This window comes from Pecten maximus, chromosome 10 (assembly GCF_902652985.1).
Source record: "Pecten maximus chromosome 10, xPecMax1.1, whole genome shotgun sequence".
Classification (NCBI taxonomy): domain Eukaryota; kingdom Metazoa; phylum Mollusca; class Bivalvia; order Pectinida; family Pectinidae; genus Pecten; species Pecten maximus.
The window spans coordinates 15,367,004-15,389,058 of record NC_047024.1 but is presented as its reverse complement, the minus strand read 5'-3'; the positions used below and the strand labels follow the sequence as shown (position 1 = coordinate 15,389,058).

General features: G+C 36.2%; 1 protein-coding gene across 5 annotated transcripts in view; it reads left to right on the top strand.

Moving 5' to 3' along the window:
• LOC117335835 overlaps positions 1-22,055 on the top strand; it is a 37,373-nt gene that overhangs the window by 504 nt on the left and 14,814 nt on the right. For 3 of the 5 annotated variants that reach the window (XM_033896072.1, XM_033896074.1, XM_033896070.1), the window contains exon 2: positions 2,757-3,382. In XM_033896072.1, coding sequence (XP_033751963.1) covers positions 2,757-3,382 — 626 coding nt within the window. Of the gene's footprint in view, positions 1-2,756; positions 3,383-14,381; positions 14,802-18,159; positions 21,647-22,055 lie in introns of those variants that run through there. The other 2 variants (XM_033896071.1, XM_033896073.1) reach the window with 2 other exon arrangements.

Genomic DNA, 22,055 nt, shown 5'->3' with positions numbered 1-22,055 from the left:
TACTTATATGTATCCTCTATTTGTATCTATAGTAAATGCCATCCCTTTATACCCAACCAGACACTCGATCTACGGTGTATGGATTTGGGGACGGGGACTAGTGTACATATATATGTGCCCTAGTTTCTTTTCCATATACATCTACATGTACATGTATCCCCCCCACCCCACCGAATTCACGCATCAATAGTCTCCCCTGTACGAACATAATTTTACACCTGCACGCATGTGATGGCGATGGCACTACGATAATGACCTGTTAACTATAGCGAAGTGAGGTGAGGTGGAAGCAAGCGATTGGCTTTGTAATATTTATTGGAACCTTACAACGGTATAGATCATCGATCGAACTGCTTTTAAGTCTGTATGTTTCACATTAAATCCTCTTTCAGATTATATAACGCTTTGCTTGTTAAATATTTGAACAATTACATGTAGAGATATAATCGGCTTAATATTATCACAGGCGAATGCTTCTGGCTAGTATTGACAGAGAAAAAATATTAGTCCCCACTCCTATACTACATGAACTGTTGATATAAGTAGGGGCTACTATTTTCTCTGTAAATATTAACCAGAAGCAGCTAGACGCCTGTGATATTAGGCACAGATATGGCTTTATTTAACCGGTTCATTTAATCAGTACCGAAAATGTTTTGAATATAATAGTTTAGATACACTATTTATTCAACAACTACATGTGGACCTTGGCAACTCGTGGCCTCCGAACTCTTGTAATTAATAAGTTCATTAAGTTTATCTTCTTCAAGGACTCAAAATCGTAACATTGAAATACAAATGTTTTAGTAGATGAAAGTGGCGTGATCTAGGCCATGGACCTGTATCAGATCTATAATTATACTGCGGTTCCCGATGGTGGCTCTAGTCAACCGACTTTAATCTAGACACGTGACTCTTAGAATTTGTCACAATTTGACCTATTAAGGATTGAATCAGCATACAAAAACGAATCAAGAGACAGTGTATCGAAGGTTTCACTAAAGAATACAAACAAGAGGCAGTGTATCGAACGTTTCACTAAAGAATACAAACAAGAGGCAGTGTATCGAAGGTTTCACTAAAGAAAACAAACAAGAGGCAGTGTATCGAAGGTTTCACTAAAGAATACAAACAAGAGGCAGTGTATCGAAGGTTTCACTAAAGAATACAAACAAGAGGCAGTGTATCGAAGGTTTCACTAAAGAATACAAACAATAGGCAGTGTATCGAAGGTTTCACTAAAGAATACAATCAAGAGGCAGTGTATCGAAGGTTTCACTAAAGAATACAAACAAGAGGCAGTGTATCGAAGGTTTCACTAAAGAATACAATCAAGAGGCAGTGTATCGAAGGTTTCACTAAAGAATACAAACAAGAGGCAGTGTATCGAAGGTTTCACTAAAGAATACAAACAAGAGGCAGTGTATGGAGGGTTTTACTAAATAATATAAAGAAGAGGTAGAATTCGAGGGTTTCACAAGATTTATAATATGTTGCCTTGGAATCAAACGAACACTTTAATGTTTATGGTGATCATTTATATTAGTTCATTTCCTATCCAATCGTAATTCACAATCCTACAACATCATCTTTCACGATGACGGCTTTACTAATGAGGTATCGTCTGTAAATAGGCTAATGTCCGCTTAAAATATATCTACAATATCACTATTATGAATCAAAACGGGAAGGAGCCGAGAATGGAACCTTGAGAAACGCCATCTTCAATTAGACTTATAGCGAATACGAATGATTTAAATCACTCTTTTTTTAAATTTGTGTGAAAGCCAACGAATATACCTGAAATACCATACGATTTAATTTAAACAACAAGCATTTATGTCAAACTCTATAAGGTACTCTTTTCTCTTCAGATATCAAAATAAGTTGGTAAATTGTACCGCTAGAATAGCCTTGCATAAATTCTGATTGGCGTACTTAAGAAAAAAAAGTTATTTTAAAAGTTTTTACAATATATTAGGTTTGAAGTTTCTTTCCAACAATGAGTAGTAGCGATAGAAATCGGCCTATAGTTAGAATGGAATACAAGTGTATGATGTACTTCGTAATAGTAGCTAACACCATACTTGTGTGAGGCCTTGCGAAGCTCCAGTATACGTACAAAATAGTATATGATTATTTCGGCGGTATTTATTTATATATATGTATATAAGTACATGTAATACCTAGCATCGGCATTAATACCAATTTCTTGGCACATAGTTCGGAAATTGATCTCAATGAGGATCAATTCCATCGAAAATTGGCTACCATTTTCAGTAAGATCTTATGTTCCGAAGCATAATGGGATTCCGGATATGACGTAAAATCACTATAGCAACCAAATGCCTTGCACGATTGAAACAATTAGCTAACAAAAGTTTCATGCTTTTAGCACGTTACGCGCACGTTATTTTATTTATTTATTTATCATCTATTTATTTGTTAGAATAACTTGACAGAAGAAGTCAAAAATGGGTTATAAGAATCTTAAATACATGTATGTATGATTATAGCGAATTCGTTCAAGAGAATTTTACGCCAAGTGAAATCTAGATTAAATCATCGTATCGGATATATCTTAGATCTATTCTTGCAAGATATATTCAAAATTGACCGCTTACATCTCATAAGACTTCAGGACCCAAGAAATGAAAAGCCGTAATACATGTAATATGAATATTTTTATTATGGGATATTAAAATATTCTAAAAAAGTCAACTTAATTGTAGTAAATACCGTTGTGTCTTTATTAGGCCCGCTCCCGCCTCCACCGTCCTACGAGGAAGCACAAGGACTTCAGATCACAGTGCCTAGAAGTTCCGCTGTCGACAATGAGGACACACCGCCTTCAATGCCGTTGCTGGGTGTCATCGGAGGGAATGATTCTGCATCGGACACAGAAAACCAACATTTCGGTCAGCTTGGGGCGTTTCCTGCCAGTACAGTTGCTGTTTCCTCAAACAATGGCACAGCATCATACACCAACGTCATTTCCGGGGCTTCAGCAAGTGTACCTCCTGTGATGGACACACTTTCGCCAACATCCATCCCAATCCCCCCGGGTCACGTTCCCGTCATAACGTGTCATAGCTGTGGAGCAAGACAGCAAATTGGACAATACTCGTTCTTACCAAAGACTCAAGTGGTTGGTCAGCAGGCACGTGTTAGTGGGATGGCCTTTTACTCTTCTCAACCGTCAGGGGTCGCTGGTGCGGCCCCTACTTATATGATAACGGCGGGGCAGCAACCCGGCTATCCTCCGTCTGTACCGGCTAGCGGTGTTGTGCCGTCTCAACAACAATGTAACGTAGCAGTTCATTACAATGCCAGTCAAGGAACAGTTCACTCAACACCTACCACTGGTCAGAACGGCACCGAGGTAAGTCTGTCTTCACTTCCGGTACACATGCGCAGGCTAGCCATATCGGTTGCGTTGACAGTGTGTATTGTAGTGAACACCTGTTTTGAGTACATACAATCAGAATCTATTACATTATTTGAAAAATAGTTCATAGTCCTGCCATGTGAAACCAAATTCACTTGATAAAATCAATTTGACAAGCCTTGTTCCCATTTTAATAGAATAATCTACAGTGATCGATATCGTAAGTATGGTCCCAATCTTGACTGGACACGTGCTCTTTGATTTAAGGGCTGTAACTTGGAAAAAATTAACATTAAAAATTGATCATCATACGATACTTGACGAAACCTGTACAAAACAACGTCACAAGACGAAACTTGATGAAACCTGTACGAAACAACGTCATCAGTCGAGACTTGACGAGACCTGTACAGAACAACGTCATCATACGAGACTTGATGAGATCTGTACAAAACAACGTCACCAGACGAGACTTGACGAGACCGGTACAAAACAACGTCACCATACGAGACTTGGCGAGACCTTTTAAAACGACGTCATCAGACTTTAAGAGACATGTATACAAAAAAAGCCATAAGACTAAATTTGTCGAGACCTGTACAAAATAAGTCAACAGACAATTCAAACCAGGCTTTACAAAAAAGAAACAAAAAAACAACAACACACAAACAAACAACAACAACAACACCAAAACAAAAACGTCGTTACTAAATCAGATGAGAACAAACATGTACACTCAGGAAAGATACCAACATGTTAGTTACATGTTAGTGATCAATATATTTCTTCTGGTTCAATAATTAATCCTCTATATCTCAGGGACCTGGGAATTTCCTGAAACGTCTAGATATGTGCTAAAACAATAAAAAAATCCAAATACACAGAAATGTAATAATGATATTATTTTTGTGATAAAATACAAGACAATGGGATTTGTTCGAGGTTTATTCCTTTACAACGTCATTTTAAAATAGCTCTGACTGTGACTCAAATTTCTACGTCAAGGCACGTAGATCACCCGTCGATGTCACAAACGTTTACTTGTATTACTTAAGTTACACATGCAAATTGGTCAGGTCACATGCAAATTGGTCAGGTCACATGCAAATTGGTCAGGTCACAAGCAAATTGGTCAGGTCGTAAACAAATTGGTCAGGTCATAAACAAATTGTTCAGGTCGTAAGCAAATTGGTCAGGTCACAAACAAATTGGTCGGGTCGTAAACAAATTGGTCAGGTCACAAACAAATTGTTCAGGTCGTAAGCAAATTGGTCAGGTCACAAACAAATTGGTAAGGTCACAAACAAATTGATCAGGTCATAAACAAATTGTTCAGGTCACAAACAAATTGGTAAGGTCACAAACAAATTGGTCAGGTCATAAACAAATTGGTTAGGTCACAAACAAATTGATCAGGTCATAAACAAATTGGTCAGGTCTCAAATAAATTAGTCAGGTCACAAACAAATTGGTCAGGTCACAAACAAATTGGTCAGGTCATAAACAAATTGGTTAGGTCACAAACAAATTGATCAGGTCATAAACAAATTGGTCAGGTCACAAGCAAATTGATCAGTTCACAAACAATTTAGTCAGGTCACAAACAAATTGGTCAGGTCGTAAACAAATTGGTCAGGTCACAAACAAATTGATTAGGTCACGAAAAAAAATGGTCAGGTCACAAAGAAATTGGTCAGGTCACAAAGAAATTGGTCAGGTCACATGCAAATTGGTCAGGTCACATGCAAATTGGTCAGGTCACAAACAAATTGGTCAGGTCATAAACAAATTGATCAGGTCATAAACAAATTGGTCAGGTCATAAACAAATTGGTCAGGTCATAAACAAATTAGTTAGGTCACAAACAAATTGATCAGGTCACAAACAAATTGGTCAGGTCACAAACAAATTGGTCAGGTCACAAACAAATTGTTCAGGTCACAAGCAAATTGGTCAGGTCACAAACAAATTGATCAGGTCACAAACAAATTGGCCAGGTCACAAACAAATCGATCAGGGTCACGAACAAATTGTTCAGGTCACAAGCAAATTGGTCAGGTCACAAACAAATTGGTCAGGTCATAAACAAATTGGTCAGGTCACAAACAAATTAGTCAGGTCATAAACAAATTAGTTAGGTCATAAACAAATTGATCAGGTCACAAACAAATTGGTCAAGTCACAAACAAATTGGTCAGGTCACAAACAAATTAGTCAGGTCATCAACAAATTGATTAGGTCACAAACAAATTGGTCAAGTCACAAACAAATTGGTCAGGTCACAAACAAATTGGTTAGGTCACAAACAAATTACTCAGGTCACAAACAAATTGGTCAGGTCATAAACAAATTGGTCAGGTCACAAACAAATTGGTCAGGTCACAAGTAAATTGGTCAGGTCACAAACAAATTGGTCAGGTCATAAACAAATTGGTCAGGTCACAAGCAAATTGATCAGGTCACAAACACATTAGTCAGGTCACAAACAAATTGGTCAGGTCACATGCAAATTGGTCAGGTCACAAACAAATTGATCAGGTCATAAACAAATTGGTCAGGTCACAAGCAAATTGGTCAGGTCACAAACAAATTGTTCAGGTCATAAGCAAATTGGTCAGGTCACAAACAAATTGTTCAGGTCGCAAGCAAATTGTTCAGGTCATAAGCAAATTGGTCAGGTCACAAACAAATTGTTCAGGTCGCAAGCAAATTGTTCAGGTCGCAAGCAAATTGATCAGGTCACAAGCAAATTGGTCAGGTCACAAGCAAATTGGTCAGGTCTCAAATAAATTAGTCAGGTCACAAACAAATTGGTCAGGTCATAAACAAATTGGTTAGGTCACAAACAAATTGATCAGGTCATAAACAAATTGGTCAGGTCACAAGCAAATTGATCAGTTCACAAACAAATTAGTCAGGTCACAAACAAATTGGTCAGGTCGTAAACAAATTGGTCAGGTCACAAACAAATTGATTAGGTCACGAAAAAAATTGGCCAGGTCACAAAGAAATTGGTCAGGTCACAAACAAATTGGTCAGGTCACATGCAAATTGGTCAGGTCACATGCAAATTGGTCAGGTCACAAGCAAATTGGTCAGGTCACAAACAAATTGGTCAGGTCACAAGCAAATTGATCAGGTCACAAACAAATTGATCAGGTCACAAACAAATTGGCCAGGTCACAAACAAATCGATCAGGTCACGAACAAATTGTTCAGGTCACAAGCAAATTGGTCATGTCACAAACAAATTGGTCAGGTCACAAACAAATTGGTCAGGTCATAAAAAAATTGGTCGGGTCACAAACAAATTGGTCAGGTCATAAACAAATTAGTTAGGTCATAAACAAATTGATCAGGTCACAAACAAATTGGTCAAGTCACAAACAAATTGGTCAGGTCACAAACAAATTAGTCAGGTCATAAACAAATTGATTAGGTCACAAACAAATTGGTCAAGTCACAAACAAATTGGTCAGGTCACAAACAAATTGGTTAGGTCACAAACAAATTGCTCAGGTCACAAACAAATTGGTCAGGTCATAAACAAATTGGTCAGGTCACAAACAAATTAGTCAGGTCACAAGTAAATTGGTCAGGTCACAAACAAATTGGTCAGGTCATAAACAAATTGATCAGGTCATAAACAAATTGGTCAGGTCACAAGCAAATTGGTCAGGTCACAAACAAATTGTTCAGGTCATAAGCAAATTGGTCAGGTCACAAACAAATTGTTCAAGTCGCAAGCAAATTGGTCAGGTCGCAAGCAAATTGATCAGGTCACAAGCAAATTGGTCAGGTCACAAGCAAATTGGTCAGGTCACAAACAAATTAGTCAGGTCACAAACAAATTGGTCAGGTCACAAATAAATTGGTCAGGTCATAAACAAATTGATCAGGTCATAAACAAATTGGTCAGGTCACAAGCAAATTGATCAGGTCACAAACAAATTAGTCAGGTCACAAACAAATTGGTCAGGTCACATGCAAATTTGTCAGGTCACAAACAAATTGATCAGGTCACAAACAAATTGGTCGGGTCACAAACAAATTGGTCAGGTCACAAACAAATTGGTCGGGTCACAAGCAAATTGGTCAGGTCACAAACAAATTGTTCAGGTCATAAGCAAATTGGTCAGGTCACAAGCAAATTGGTAAGGTCACAAGCAAATTGGCCAGGTCACAAGCAAATTGGTCAGGTCACAAACAAATTGATCAGGTCGCAAACAAATTGTCAGGTCGCAAACAAATGGTCAGATCACAGGCAAATTGATCAGGTGACAAACAAATTGGTCAGGTCACAAGCAAATTGGCCAGGTCACAAGCAAATTGGTCAGGTCACAAACAAATTAGTCAGGTCACAAACAAATTGATCAGGTAGCATACAAATATGTCAGGTCGCAAACAAATTTGTCAGATCACAAGCAAATTGGTCAGGTCCTGTCAAGTCAAAAGAAAAATATGTCCGACATCACCAAAGCGTATATTCCGTTAAACGCCCAATTAAAACAGCCAATGAAATTACAGACACAACATGACGTAACATCACAGACTGAACACTCAAACACGAAGATTACAAACGAAACGGACGTTCACAAAACGTATACTGTAACGGACGAATTAAGTAGCCGACGCATTATATATTACGTAAGACGAAAGGGTAAATCCTCTATAATATAAATATTACATATATTAATAAAACCCTTAAACACATCAAAATACGTCCCTGCTACCTAAACTGTAATTAATCCTCATTCCCATGTGTTCTACTCGCTGTACACATTACTACTGAATTCACAACCGACTTGGCTTTCCTGTACTTAGAGCACATCCTGGTGTACCACCGCCAAGTCATGTGACCACGACTAGGTTACACTTTGTCATCCAGGTATCATCCATCTTCGCTAGCCAAGGGTTTATGGCATTGTACCTTGGCTGATTCAGCCTTGTTTTGACGTAGATAATGAGTTATCGCTCTTTATCATCAAAACTACTAAAAAATTATCAATATTTCCCGTGGTTGTCATTTACATCAAGAATACAAATACAGAAAAAGTTTCCCCGAATATTGGTCTTCCTTGTTGTTTAAAAAAAAAAAAAAAAAAACAAGATATGAATGTCAAGACGACCCAGTATTGGACGCCGTCCTTACCACAATTATTCAAGCCATTGTCTGTATCATACCAAGTCTCTGTGTCAAGTTCCATGACTCTCAACCCTTATGTATCCCTTGAAAGTCATGTTAAACTATGACACGTTAATTCAAACGCTCAGAAAACTTAACTTATTCCACAAATGATGAATAAGAATGTATAACTCCCTGGCAAACGAAGATGGTGCTATCATACCTTTAAACCATCGACGATATATTGAAAGGTTAAATAAGGGAGATAACTCCATTATCTGGTTTCTGTAAATGGCGTCATGATTGTTATTATTGACATGAAAGAGAGAGAAATTAAATATGCAATTTCGTTATTAATTTTGATGGCTCTTTTGGCTCTGATACAGACAGGATGGCCTCTTCCATACGCTTCGATTTTATTTATTTATTTATTTATTTATTCATCTATTTATTAATTTAATCATTTATTTTTCTAAGATAGCAATCCAAACACTTCATATACCCACCTGCAGACATAATTGCCTTTGTCTTGTTTAATGTGCTATCAACAGCTATGGTCATTCTATAAAAGATTTTTATCAATACAGATCGGCTGTAATAATCATAAGACGTAAAAACACTGAAAAACATCAAAATTACCGAGATGCCACAACTCTCGCGAGTAGACATAGCTGTAGGCATTTGATGTATCATTAAAAAAATGCATTTTGATACACATGTATTTGGATTGGTACCTTCATATGAGAATTATGAAAATTTTGATCAACGTCCGGCAAAACCTCGTCTGTTTCGTCGGTAGATTCACTTCACGACATATTGTCGTCAAATGTTTTAGAAAAAATCTCTTCCGTTTAATTTTCCATATTTTCCTACAATGTCACGTGAAAATTGAGGAAACAAAAAACGTTCAGTAAAATAAAAAATGCTGTAAATCAATAGCAGGTAAATCAAATAGGCGCACTTTTTACACCATCCACAATATTTTGGCCCTTCCCTCGGGCTCCATTTGCAGTCAAGCTAGTAGCGGTACGAAGGGAAGTAACTCTGATAGATTAGAATTAATTTTGGAAAACTTGAGACCGAAAATAACGGCCAGCAGATCAAAAGATGGCAGTATAACGAGGTTTTGCTGGTTAAGAATAGATTGAAACGTAACATATCCAAAATATGTTTTTAGGACATGTTTAGCAAGATTTATTACACCTTTCCCTTTTTCCCTATCTTGCTAAGAATTATTTTTTAATTACATTTTTACACATTTTTATGCATTGTTTTTATTCACCTATTTTTTCTGTCTGATCTCGTTATTTATCTCAATCCTGGTTCGCCTTTTTTAATGCCAACTCGCGAAATGACCCTGGGGGCTATGACAGATGCTACATCGCAACAGAGAATGTACTCTGATTTACAGGAAATTACATACAAATGGCACCGGCGGTAAAGAATGTATCTTATTAACACCAACAAATGAAAAAGGGGGAAAAAAAAAAAAAAAAAAAATCTACGACAGCTTCCTATATGTAAGTTGAAGTAGATGCAATTAATTTTTCATTGAAATAATTTGATAATTAAAAGATAAAAGAGAAGCTTGAACATTTTGAGGATGTTTAATAGCGTAAAGGATGTACAGTTTTCGATTGGTAACCTTTATTCTTTATCGTGGGTGTAGCATCTTTAAAGAATGCAAAGCAAAGCTACAGGAAGTCAACTGGCGTCCATTACATTATCAAAGACAATGCTATTTTTCTGTATATGAGTTTACGATTGGTAACTCCCCGATATGTTGATAAAAGCCAAATCTCCAGAATTTCCAAGACACCTCCTAAGACAAAGTCTCACGTGAGCTATCGCAATATTCTTTAGTCAGTAATCGTCCGTCATGCGTAGAACCTTCGTAAAGAATTTTTATTTTCGACTTCTCGAAAATAATAAATCGAAGGTCATGCTGTGGAGTATGAAATCAGTAGCATGCTGGGATAAAGGTTACCAAATTTGTTCGAATTAATTACCTTGACATACTTTCAAGGTCACAGGGGTCAAGTTCTATTCACCGGCTTCTCTAATTGGCAAGAGACCTACTAGGGTCATGATTTTTGTGGGCATTAGCATGCTTCGATGAAGTGCTACAACGTTAGTTCAAATAAATGTCATTGCTCTTATGGCATGGTGCATGAGTGGGCGTCTGGGGTCCGTCGTCCGTCCGTACTCACTCAACATCCTTGTGGGGTGCATTCATCGGTTCATTGAATCAAGTATTTTTCTTTTTTTACCCATAAATCAACATTAAATCTCACTGCGCATGTGATCAGACAAAACACTGCACCCCACTAGTCGACCTTGGTCATTCGTCCGTCCATCCACTTTTAACTTCTTCTAGAACACTCTAAGCAACTGAGAACTGATGTTTGGCCAGGGACGGAATAGTACATTCAAATTTCCTCGTATAAATAACCTTGACCTATTTCTAAGGTCACAGGGGCCAAATATTTAAAAAGGCTTTAGGCAAATAGATTCCTGCTATGAACTTATATGGAATTTCCTCATATTAATGACCTTGACCTTTTAAAGATATGTTAAATACTTCAACGATCTTCTGTTCAAGTTCAAAAAGATCCATGTGCGTAGCATTTTTTCCAGCAAGTTAGGAGCATTAAGAAATTCAGCATGCAAGTAACTTTGGCCTATTTTGAAGGTCATCATTGTAAAATATGAAATGTGACCACGTTCACTTTTTTTTACTACACAGGATCAACAACACGCTTTACATTATACCTGTTATGTATTTCAGATTAGGAAGCCATTGTTATGTTTATTTTAACAAAAACACCAACAGATACTTTTACCCATACCATTAACTGACTTCTACAATGTATCTATGTAAAACACTACATTATGATTCGCCAATATTACGGCCAGCATAAAAGTTGGAAATCGTAATTTTGCCAAAATTCCTAACTGGCCATGTGAGCGATTCAGGCCCTCTGGACATCTTGTATGTACACTGCAAATGCCATGAGAAAACAACAATTGCTATTATCTACGGTATAACTTCGGCCTTGATCAGTAACTATAGCTGAATCCACAAATAGCTAAATAGTTAATAAGGGAGGAAAGATGAGGTCTGGTATACACTATAAAACTAGAGCGTACTCAAGACGAAACCTAGTAATAGGCGGAGTCGTGTAGGTGATAAACCAGTAACTAACAAACGCCGCCAGAACACGGATTATATATAGTCTGTGAGACGAAACCTAGTAATAGGCGGAGTCGTGTAGGTGGTAAACCAGTAACTAACAAACGCCGCCAGAACACGGATTATATATAGTCTGTGAGACGAAACCTAGTAATAGGCGGAGTCATGTAGGTGATAAACCAGTAACTAACTAAAGCCGACAGACCACTGACTATAGTCAGTGAGACGAAACCTAGTAATAGGCGGAGTCATGTAGGTGGTAAATCAGTAACTAACGAACGTCGGTTGAACACTGACTATAGTCCATATTAGAAAACCTAGTAATAGGCGGAGTCGTGTAGGTGGTAAACCAGTAACTAACGAACGTCGACAGAACACGGACTATAGTCGATATCAGGAAACCTTGTAATAGGCGGAGTCGTGTAGGTGGTAAACCAGTAACTAACGAACGCCGACAGAACACGGGCTAAACAGTCAGTGAGACGAAACCTAGTAATAGGCGGAGTCATGTAGGTGTAAAACCAGTAACTAACGAACGTCGACAGAACACGGACTATAGTCTATATCAGGAAACCTATTAATAGGTGGAGTCATGTAGGTGGTAAACCAGTAACTAACGAACGTCGACAGAACACGGACTATAGTCCATATTAGGAAACCTATTAATAGGCGGATTCATGTAGGCGAAAAACCAGTAACTTACGAACGTCGACAGAACACGGGCTATAATCGGTGAAACGAAACCAAGTAGTGCGAAAACTTTTTAAACTATTTATTATCAGATGCAGGGGAGACGTGAAAATCATGACAGACAAAACACAGCAATGTTCTTAAAATATTGACAGATAATGAAACAGCAATGAAAATCGACTAGTGTTTATCACAAATACCATTGTTGTTTGTATTTAAGTCAAATAAATGTCTGAAAGAAATACACCCAATTCTAGAGCTCGGCAATTTCCATCTGTGATAATGTCATATTTAATCGACAATCGATAGGTACGTCAGTTGGAGTTCATTGTGCTTATTTTCTTGGACATGTTGTATGCGTTTTCAACAGAAATGATTTTGTTTGTGTTGCTTAATACGCTGCAATTTTAAATGACCCTGGCTGTTAATAGGACGTTAAACAAAAACAAACCAAATACGCTGCAATATCTTAAATTGATAAGGACGATTTAATTGGAAAAATCATGTTGGTTTAAAAATAACATCAATTTCGTGATGTCAAAGGAAATGTTGTATTGGATATTAGTTTTAGAATGTGTGAAACTAGTTGAAGCACGCATAATAAAATAAAAACGGGATGACCTGAACTAAAGTTTGAAGAATAATGGAATTCAAATTGCGCTGATTAATTTTAATATTTTATTAACATAGAGCTCACAACAAGATGTGTTTATGAGCGATTTTGTTGGGAGGGAGGGAGGGAGGGAGAGGGGAAAAATCACTAGTTTTAATACAAAGTAGAGGTTAAAGAAATCTGTTGTTGAGACCTTAAATAGACTCCCCAAGTAGTTCCGGATGTGGAGACGAGATGTTTGTAGGGTATGTGTGCTGGAAAAGAGGAAACTCTCTGATAACTGGTGTAAAGGGGGGGAGGTAACTCTCTGACAACTGGAGTAAAGGGAGGTAACTCTCTGACAACTGATGTAAAGGGAGGTAACTCTCTGACAACTGGAGTAAAGGGAGGTAACTCTCTGATAACTGGAGTAAAGGGAGGCAACTCTGACAACTGGTGTAAAGGGAGGTAACTCTCTGACAACTGGAGTAAAGGGAGGTAACTCTCTGATAACTGGTGTAAAGGGAGGTAACTCTGACAACTGGTGTAAGGGGAGGCAACTCTCTGACAACTGGAGTAAAGGGAGGTAACTCTCTGATAACTGGAGTAAAGGGAGGTAACTCTCTGATAACTGGTGTAAAGGGAGGTAACTCTCTGACAACTGGAGTAAAGGGAGGTAACTCTCTGACAACTGGAGTAAACGGGCGTGGAGAATATTATCGGGTAACTGTAGTAAATGATGGAAACTCTCTCTGATAACTTGATTAAAGGGAGGTAACTCTCTGATAACTGGTGTAAAGGGAGGTAACTCTCTGATAATTAGAGTATATGGAGAAAACTCTGATAACTGGAGTAAAGGATGGAACCCATCTGTTTACTTGAGTAGAGGGTGGAAACCCCCTGATCACTAGAGTAACATGAGGGAACTCTCTGATAACCGTAGTAAAGGGTGGATACTCTCTGATCACTGGAGCAAAGGGAGGAAACTGTGATAATTGGTGTAAAGGGAAGAAACTCTCTGATAACTGGTGTAAAGGGAGCAAACTCTCCGATTATAGAAGTTGTTGTTCAGTCGGATCTAGTTTGCCGGTATAAAATTCGCACAGCCAAATTGTGCAGTAAACGCTTATTTCCATTTCTTTGCACACATGAATATTTGCGGGGTATTAATTTTGGAGCCATATTTACTGACCACGACTATAGAGAAATCTTTCTCGAATGTTACCAACCATAAACTTTTCGAACTAACAAAATTCGAGAAAACGAATTCGATCGTTTTTGATGTCTTCTATTTAAGAGTGACATGATCTTGTACAATGCCATCATTTGTTTCAAACAATGATATTTGAAATATTCGCAAAAGCTGAAACCTGCCCTTTGACTTTTTTTCCAGGAGAATCCTAACACGAGATGTTGTATAAAGTGTTATGTCCTCATCGGTTTGTGCGTCATGGCTGTCTTGGTGTTTTTCATCCTATTGGACAATAATCTTCTTTGACAATGACAAAAGATGAGACATCTGTATTTCTATCTCAGACCTGGATCGTGATGTGATTTATCAACCCTTCATTTGTAAATGAAAACGGTCTCTAAAATGCTGGTTACAGAAGATACATGTAATCTTCAAACATATTTATTTGCCGAAAAGCGGCAGGAAGTTTGAGCACAAAATATCACTTCATTCAATATATACATGTAATTTAGAAAAATGGCAAAACTGTGAGTTTGGTGAGATTATTATAACATTACAGTCATGAAACGAAAAGAAAGGACAAAAACGACAAAAGAAAAGAAAAAAAGAAAAAAAAAAAAAGAAAAAAAGCACACAAAAAAAAAATACAAAAAAATACAAAAAAAATAGAAAGAAAAGAAAGAAAAACACAAACAAAAACTAGAAAAAACAAACAACAAAAAACAAAAAAATAATAGATAAATGATCATTCTCACAAATGTAATTGATCATATTGATTATTCCATAAATTACTTCTTAACCTACCGTTGTTCTTTATATATATATAATCACAATCCAAAGAAAATGGGGATAAATTTAGAAATTTAATGAAAAAAACACAAATAATTACAATAAAAAGTACAAAGACTTTTATGTATTGTGTGATATGATTTGAAGGATATATACTGCCATTTATACCTAACATCACCTGTAAACGATAACTTAAAACCTTTCACATACAAAATGATTCTTTGTTGAAAAGAAATAGAAAACATTAAATGATCAAAATAATATATATCAATAATGATAAAAGAGCTAATTCTGAGTACAAAAAAAAAAAAAATAAATAAAAAATATTGAGAAGAAAGGAGAGCCACTTTGAAGGAGACAAATGTCTTACATTATACAGAAGAAGGTAGATTATACAGGTCTCAGAAGGTTGTTTAATTATGAAGAAATACGATGAAAACAGTTAAACCAACAAAATAATTGAACGACGAATCGGTCAGGTTTTGGTATTCAGCTGGGATCGGGACATGTGCAGAATCAAAAATTATAGATATCTTAATAGATATCTTAACTGAATGTCATCAACAACTCAGATATCCAAAGAAAACAATACTTTAAGGGAACATCTCAAGCTTGATATTATTCGTGACGTCATTGAAAGTATACAGTTTTTACTTAATAAGCATGAGCATTGCCGGACCCAGGTATTCCTCTCTCTTATTGATAACATCATCAATTCTTGTGCTCCTTCAAATTGTGTCATCAATTCTTGTATGCTTTTTGACAACGTCATCAGTTCTCGTGCATCTTTCAATTTCGTCATCAATTCCTGTGCATCTTTCAATTGTGTCATCAATTCTTGTGTAGCTTGTAATAGGCAAACTATTAAGTTTAAAATCATAATTCTCACAATAATGTTGATGTTTTCTTGATATCAAACTTTTCACTTATTTGAATCCTAATCGGAATATTTATACGGTACCGTATTGAAATGACGGTATGTGAAGTAAATACTTGTATTCTGTATTTTGTGGTCATCTGCACAAGTTGAAGAATAAATCATTGTTTTCTATAGACATATTGTACTTGTCTTTGTGGTGATGACAATCAGGCTGCATTTCTATTATCAATTGGTCTTTTCCCTGCTTAAGTAGAGTAGTATCAAGTGCTCTTCAAAACATATGTATTCATACAGTTCTATATCTCTATACCCATTTCTGCTGAGACTTTGGATTTTGATCAACAACAACAACAACAACAAAAAAAAGAAAAAAAAAGGGGGGTGGGGTGGGGGGGGGGGGTGGGGGGGGTAGGGGTGCTATTCAAGCCGTATATACTGTCCTAAAATCTACAGAAATGAGGTTTAAATCAATTACCAAGATAATTCGTCCGTTTGCATTACTCGTCCTTCTTTTTACTCAACTTTTATATCATTTCATATCATGCGATATTTTTTTTTCCGAAAAACAAAATGAACCAACCCCACTCTCCTTCTCCACCCACCTCATCAATAATTGTAAGAAGTACGAAACAAACAAATACAAAACAAAACATAAATATAACTTCCGCCCTTCATTCAGTTAAGTATCTACAGTGTCACAGGAGACACTTGTGACGAGTATTTTGTGAGTCGCATCTTTCTGTCCAAAACGAGGGCAACTTCCGGTTTTAATGTAAATATCCTGTTTTTTCAACATTCATTTGGCAGAGATAAATATTTTTTTTTTAAATAGGATAGATATAGTTTTGTTATGTCGCATTAATTTTTTGAATTATTTTAAGGTCATTGTTACCGTTTTCAAGACGGTCTAGATGATGTTAATCTCCCTTCTTCCAACTACGCTATCATTTTACAATCGTTTCCGATTCCAGCATATTGTCAGGGTGTAGTATGTCCCCGAAATTGCTAATGTTATGTGATATGCCCCCGTTTCTTTCCAGCTTCATAAGGTATTATTTTGCAAACAAATTATACAGTTTCATATCAATACTGTCAGTCATACTACGGAGTCGATACATTGCGAAAGAATGGTGGCAACATTTTACAAGAAGTCCGTTTAGAGTTCTAGAGCCCCACATTGTCATTTCTCTGTCAGAGTCCCAGAACCCTGTTCATTTAAGCGGACAAACCGGTTCGTCTTTTTTTAAAGGTTACAGTTTATGCATAAATCATGATGGTCTATAGATAATAATACAGGCCTTAAAAGTCTTTGTCAAGGCTCGTCTGAAACTTAGTAAAGTATTAAAACGACTAAAAATAACACATTTTTATATAATCCGGATATACATGTGAGATATTCAAAACTTAAAGTATGGCAAGACATGAGGCTACCAGTGATCATAGGAGTAGGATTGCTGCATCAAAACTAAACAAGGACGTTTATCGGTTTCTTGAATATGTTGTAGATTTATTTAAGGATTGAATAAAGTTAGGTTGAGGTGTATGGGGGTATAAACCTCAATAGATCTTGAGACAAATTTATTTTGAACTGAGAGCAATTCATAATAAATTTGTTTCAAGACCTATTGAGGTTTATACCCCCATACACCTCACCATAACTTTATTCAATCCTTATATTTATATTTTTTTGATATTTTTGTATAATATTTTGTCCTTGACAAATAGGGACTTGTGCAAGTCTACCACGGAACTTACCGAAATGTACGTCATCACTCTTCGTCTACATATGGTTATTACTTTCAGGATTTCTTTCGTGAACAAACTTAATAACGAATTAAACCAAATATTGTTTTAATGGAATTCATTTCATATAAATATGATCACTTTTGTAAAGGAATTAAAACAAAATATAGTCCTAGGCTCAACAAATGTATTCCTACGCCGGACTTGATATAGTTCATTGAAAAATGGCTTGAGTTGACTGTGGTAGGTTCATTGAGTCTGAATTAAGTGGAAATATAAATATAAATTGATGGTCCATACATTTTAAAGAATGACCCATTGTAGTTTTTTTCTTCCTAACCACCGTGAAAGCAACGTATAATCACCAGGACCGTACTCATAAACGAGCAAATCTGGTCAACACGATAAGGTAACTCGCGATATACGACATTGAAGTCTTAGTACATTTTTCTCTTTTCTTTTTATTTTATTATTATGACTTTGTGCAAAGTATTTAGAATATACCTTTATTAAATAGTAATCTGGTCATGGTAATATATAAAACGGGTGATTTTGTTTTTGTTGCAGACACCTGCCGTCACAGCGACTGAGGAGTCGAACCTCGGGTGTTTTCGTATTTGTTGTGGAACTGTGATCGGGACAATCGTCCTTACTATGATCATTGTGCTTTCAACCAGTCAATAATACCTATCTATTGTTATGTTACAATCACGTGACATGATTTAGACATTCATATACATCCATCCCGTATAATCCGTTGACCTGTCTAATCCGACACCTTGTGGATACGACCAACATGTCGGATAGTCCTCCTATACAAGACTTCGAATGTTCATATCATGATTTTCAACATTTATTACCAGTTATTTATATTTTTAGTAAAACAATGACAGTTATACATTTTACAGAATAAACGAACGAAACGAATCCATCCCCATTATTTCCATTGGTATATGCGACTCCACAACTTCGTTTCGTATGATATGTTTTTCATTATACACTGCAAGAAGTTCCGAGTGTTCTTTCTCCAGAACGTTTCGCAATGGCTCAGTAATACTCTAGCGAGAAAGACACACCACCTGAAAAAAAATGTTAAACGGTTCATAAATTCATCCCCAACAATAAAGGTGTGTATTTTTTAAGTCATTAAATATCCATCTTTGCTGGAATCATTCATTCTTGCTGACATTATAAAGTTATTTGAAATATTAACCACGAACAGTCCCCGGTGGATATTTGCGGAGATTTGCTCCGTGTTTTGAGCAAATATCGATATGACTTCGAGGTTCAACATATATCAAAAATGTAAATATCCGATAACTAATTTTAAAAACCACGATATGAACCTCCAAAGTCTTAGAGGTGGATGAAGGTGTCAGAACCGCATTGTTTAAGTTCTTTATTAACTTTGAGTCTTTCGACTCATCAGGTTGGAACCTCCGCCATGTGACTCACACTCGAGGGGTTCCGAAAGAGTCAGAAGTGTTATTAACTGCATGGGACATATTACTGAGGAGTTGTAGAAATATGGGACATCTGTGTATTATTTTCAACCTGAATATTGTATCATGATTCATAAGATATCCCATACAGGCCCTTGGGGCCTATACTTTACATGAGTATGAGCAATTTTCATATTCACGAGTTTCTAACGAAAGTCGTCATTCGTTTAACTTTGAGTCTTTCGACTCATCAGGTTGGAACCTCCGCCATGTGACTCACACTCGAGGGGTTCCGAAAGAGTCAGAAGTGTTATTAACTGCATGGGACATATTACTGAGGAGTTGTAGAAATATGGGACATCTGTGTATTATTTTCAACCTGAATATTGTATCATGATTCATAAGATATCCCATACAGGCCCTTGGGGCCTATACTTTACATGAGTATGAGCAATTTTCATATTCACGAGTTTCTAACGAAAGTCGTCATTCGTTTCCTGAATTCCTAGTGAGCGTTGTAAAGAAAATATTTCTGGTTTGCTACCGATTGGGCGACTGCGAAATAATTCAGCGCCATTTAAAGATGTTTCATCTACATTTTACATGTACGTCCTAAAATGATGATTAGTAGCTTAGAAAGAGAGGAAACTACGTAACAAATAAAGAGGGGGTATACGATAAAATTCCTTCAAGATGCCATTGCTCATTTGATCAAATTTAAATTTCAAAGTAAAAATTTTAATCTCAAACTTTAGGAGGGCGGTAACAGCGAGAAATGTTTAACTTTTTGTATAGTGTTCAATTACACAACAACCCATTTTTTATTTCAACTCATCACAATTACTGCTTGTCGGCAATGTAACAAGTTCAAAGCTATGATATTAAGTATGATCATCATCATTTCATCATGATCGATATCGTTGTGTTCGTCCTTACCTTATAATATCGTTATTGTAATTTATATTGAATGTTTTTACCATAATTACTGAAATATCCAGTTGAGCGAAGCAACCCCCGTGGGCCTCTTGTCTAATTGTTGCTAAAAATGAGAATTATACGGGATAGGGATTAATTTATTTAATATAATATTTAATTTAATATTTAATTTATTTTGTGTTTTTAATGTGAATTTGAAACCAAGATATGTCTATATTACGTTAAGAAGAGAACTCTTTTGTGCGGGTATGTCACGTGCCTTACTTGCACACTTTTCTATATATTCTTCCGCCCAAAAAACAAGTGCTACCAACAACGCCAGATGGAACGTTTCGGTATGGCACTGAACGTTGATATAGTATTAAGTATTATAGTGTTGGTATTAAGTGATTATAGAAGCTGGCAATGGTGTTGTGTACGAGTAATTTCCCTTCGTTGTTATTCTCTTTGTCGGAACCAATTGGAACTGATAAGAAGTATTTATGATTTATCAAATCTGACGAAATGAAAGCGAGTTCCCCCTAACATCTTAACCAATACAATAAATCAATCCATTATCACAGGTAGCTTTAACCTTGAAATGCCGCCGTCGGTTTTTAACCATTGTCAGTTTTATATTCACGTACACGTATATATGGGGACCATAAAGAAGGAGGTTTAATTTTCTGCTTTCTATTAAAAAATAACGAATATTTCTTTTGCAGAAATTTCATATCAGGGTTTATTTTTCTTGTTTCATTTTTATTTCGTTTTCTTTTTCATGAACCTGTGTTATAGGCTCTCGAAATAGCGAAAAATCCGGTAAATGATACTCATCCGGAACTCCTCGGGGAATCAACAATACCCGATAAGTTCAGGATGGCATGGTCCTTTGAATCGCATCATTTCATTGGTTATCAGTTTCATGCTATTAAACAGATGCGTGAAATTTTAATAAATGTATTCGTTTCATATTAATTTGAATTTTTAGTTTGATATGAACGTTGGCCGTAAATATTTAGTAGTGTTAACAAGTTGTGACTGTAAATGGTTTCAAAATTGATTATTGTTGTAAAAATAGTTTGTATCGGGGTAACCAATGTCATATTGCTGTCAATCAAATGACGAACTACGAATAATAGAAATAATGAACAGATCTTTTAATATAATCATATGCTTGAATACGACATTCCTAGTGCTAAGGTAAAACGCAGGTTTGATAAGGACCTAATTATTCATAAATATTTAACCATTTCACCTTTAGGACATGACGATAAAAGTCATCAGTAAGCTAAACCAAGCTTTCAATGACACCAAGACTGTGGTTCAGCGATTCTGAAAACATTTCTAAATGAAATAACTAAGCATTACGCATTTAATTTTTGCATATTTCTTTTTAAGAATTGTATACAAAATGAGAAATTGTGCACATTCTTATTTAATCGTAACAATTAGTTTAGCACTTTTCCCGATAAAAACAATTCTGCTAATTTTTTAATTGAAGCGTTGCCTCACAATGTCAAGGTCACGTTATTATGTGTGCACATAAAGTACATTTGCCATTTTTTAAATTATCATACACAGTCTTTTGGTTGAACGCAATCCGGTATTGTACAGATGTGTAATGTATTGTACACTACATGTAAGCTATATTTGCCATGTATTCGTTATATATGAAATAGTATTTTCTGACTGTATGTGACGACTTTGTTATTTTTTTGTGTGGTTATAAAACATGCGCAAAGTAAAAACTGAAACAAGAATAATGCTGCAAAAAAAATAAAAAAAAAATAATAAAAAAAAAAAAAAATAAAAACAAAACAAAACCAAAAACAATAAAAAAAGCCCAAAATAACAAAAAAAACCCCCAAAAAAACAAACAAACAAAAAGAAGAAAAAAAAAGAAAGAAAACAACAATCAATGCGACCCGAATGCATTATAAATATTCGTTTTATATGCTACATTGATATGGAGGGGCCGAATTGGCTTAGTCAGTTACAACACAGGCCATGTAACCTCAGGTGATGATCCGAGGTGCTTGGTTTATGACGCCTCCTTCCCGTTTCTCGCAAAGCTGTGAAAGGGCCGATCTGTGCTTTCACGGT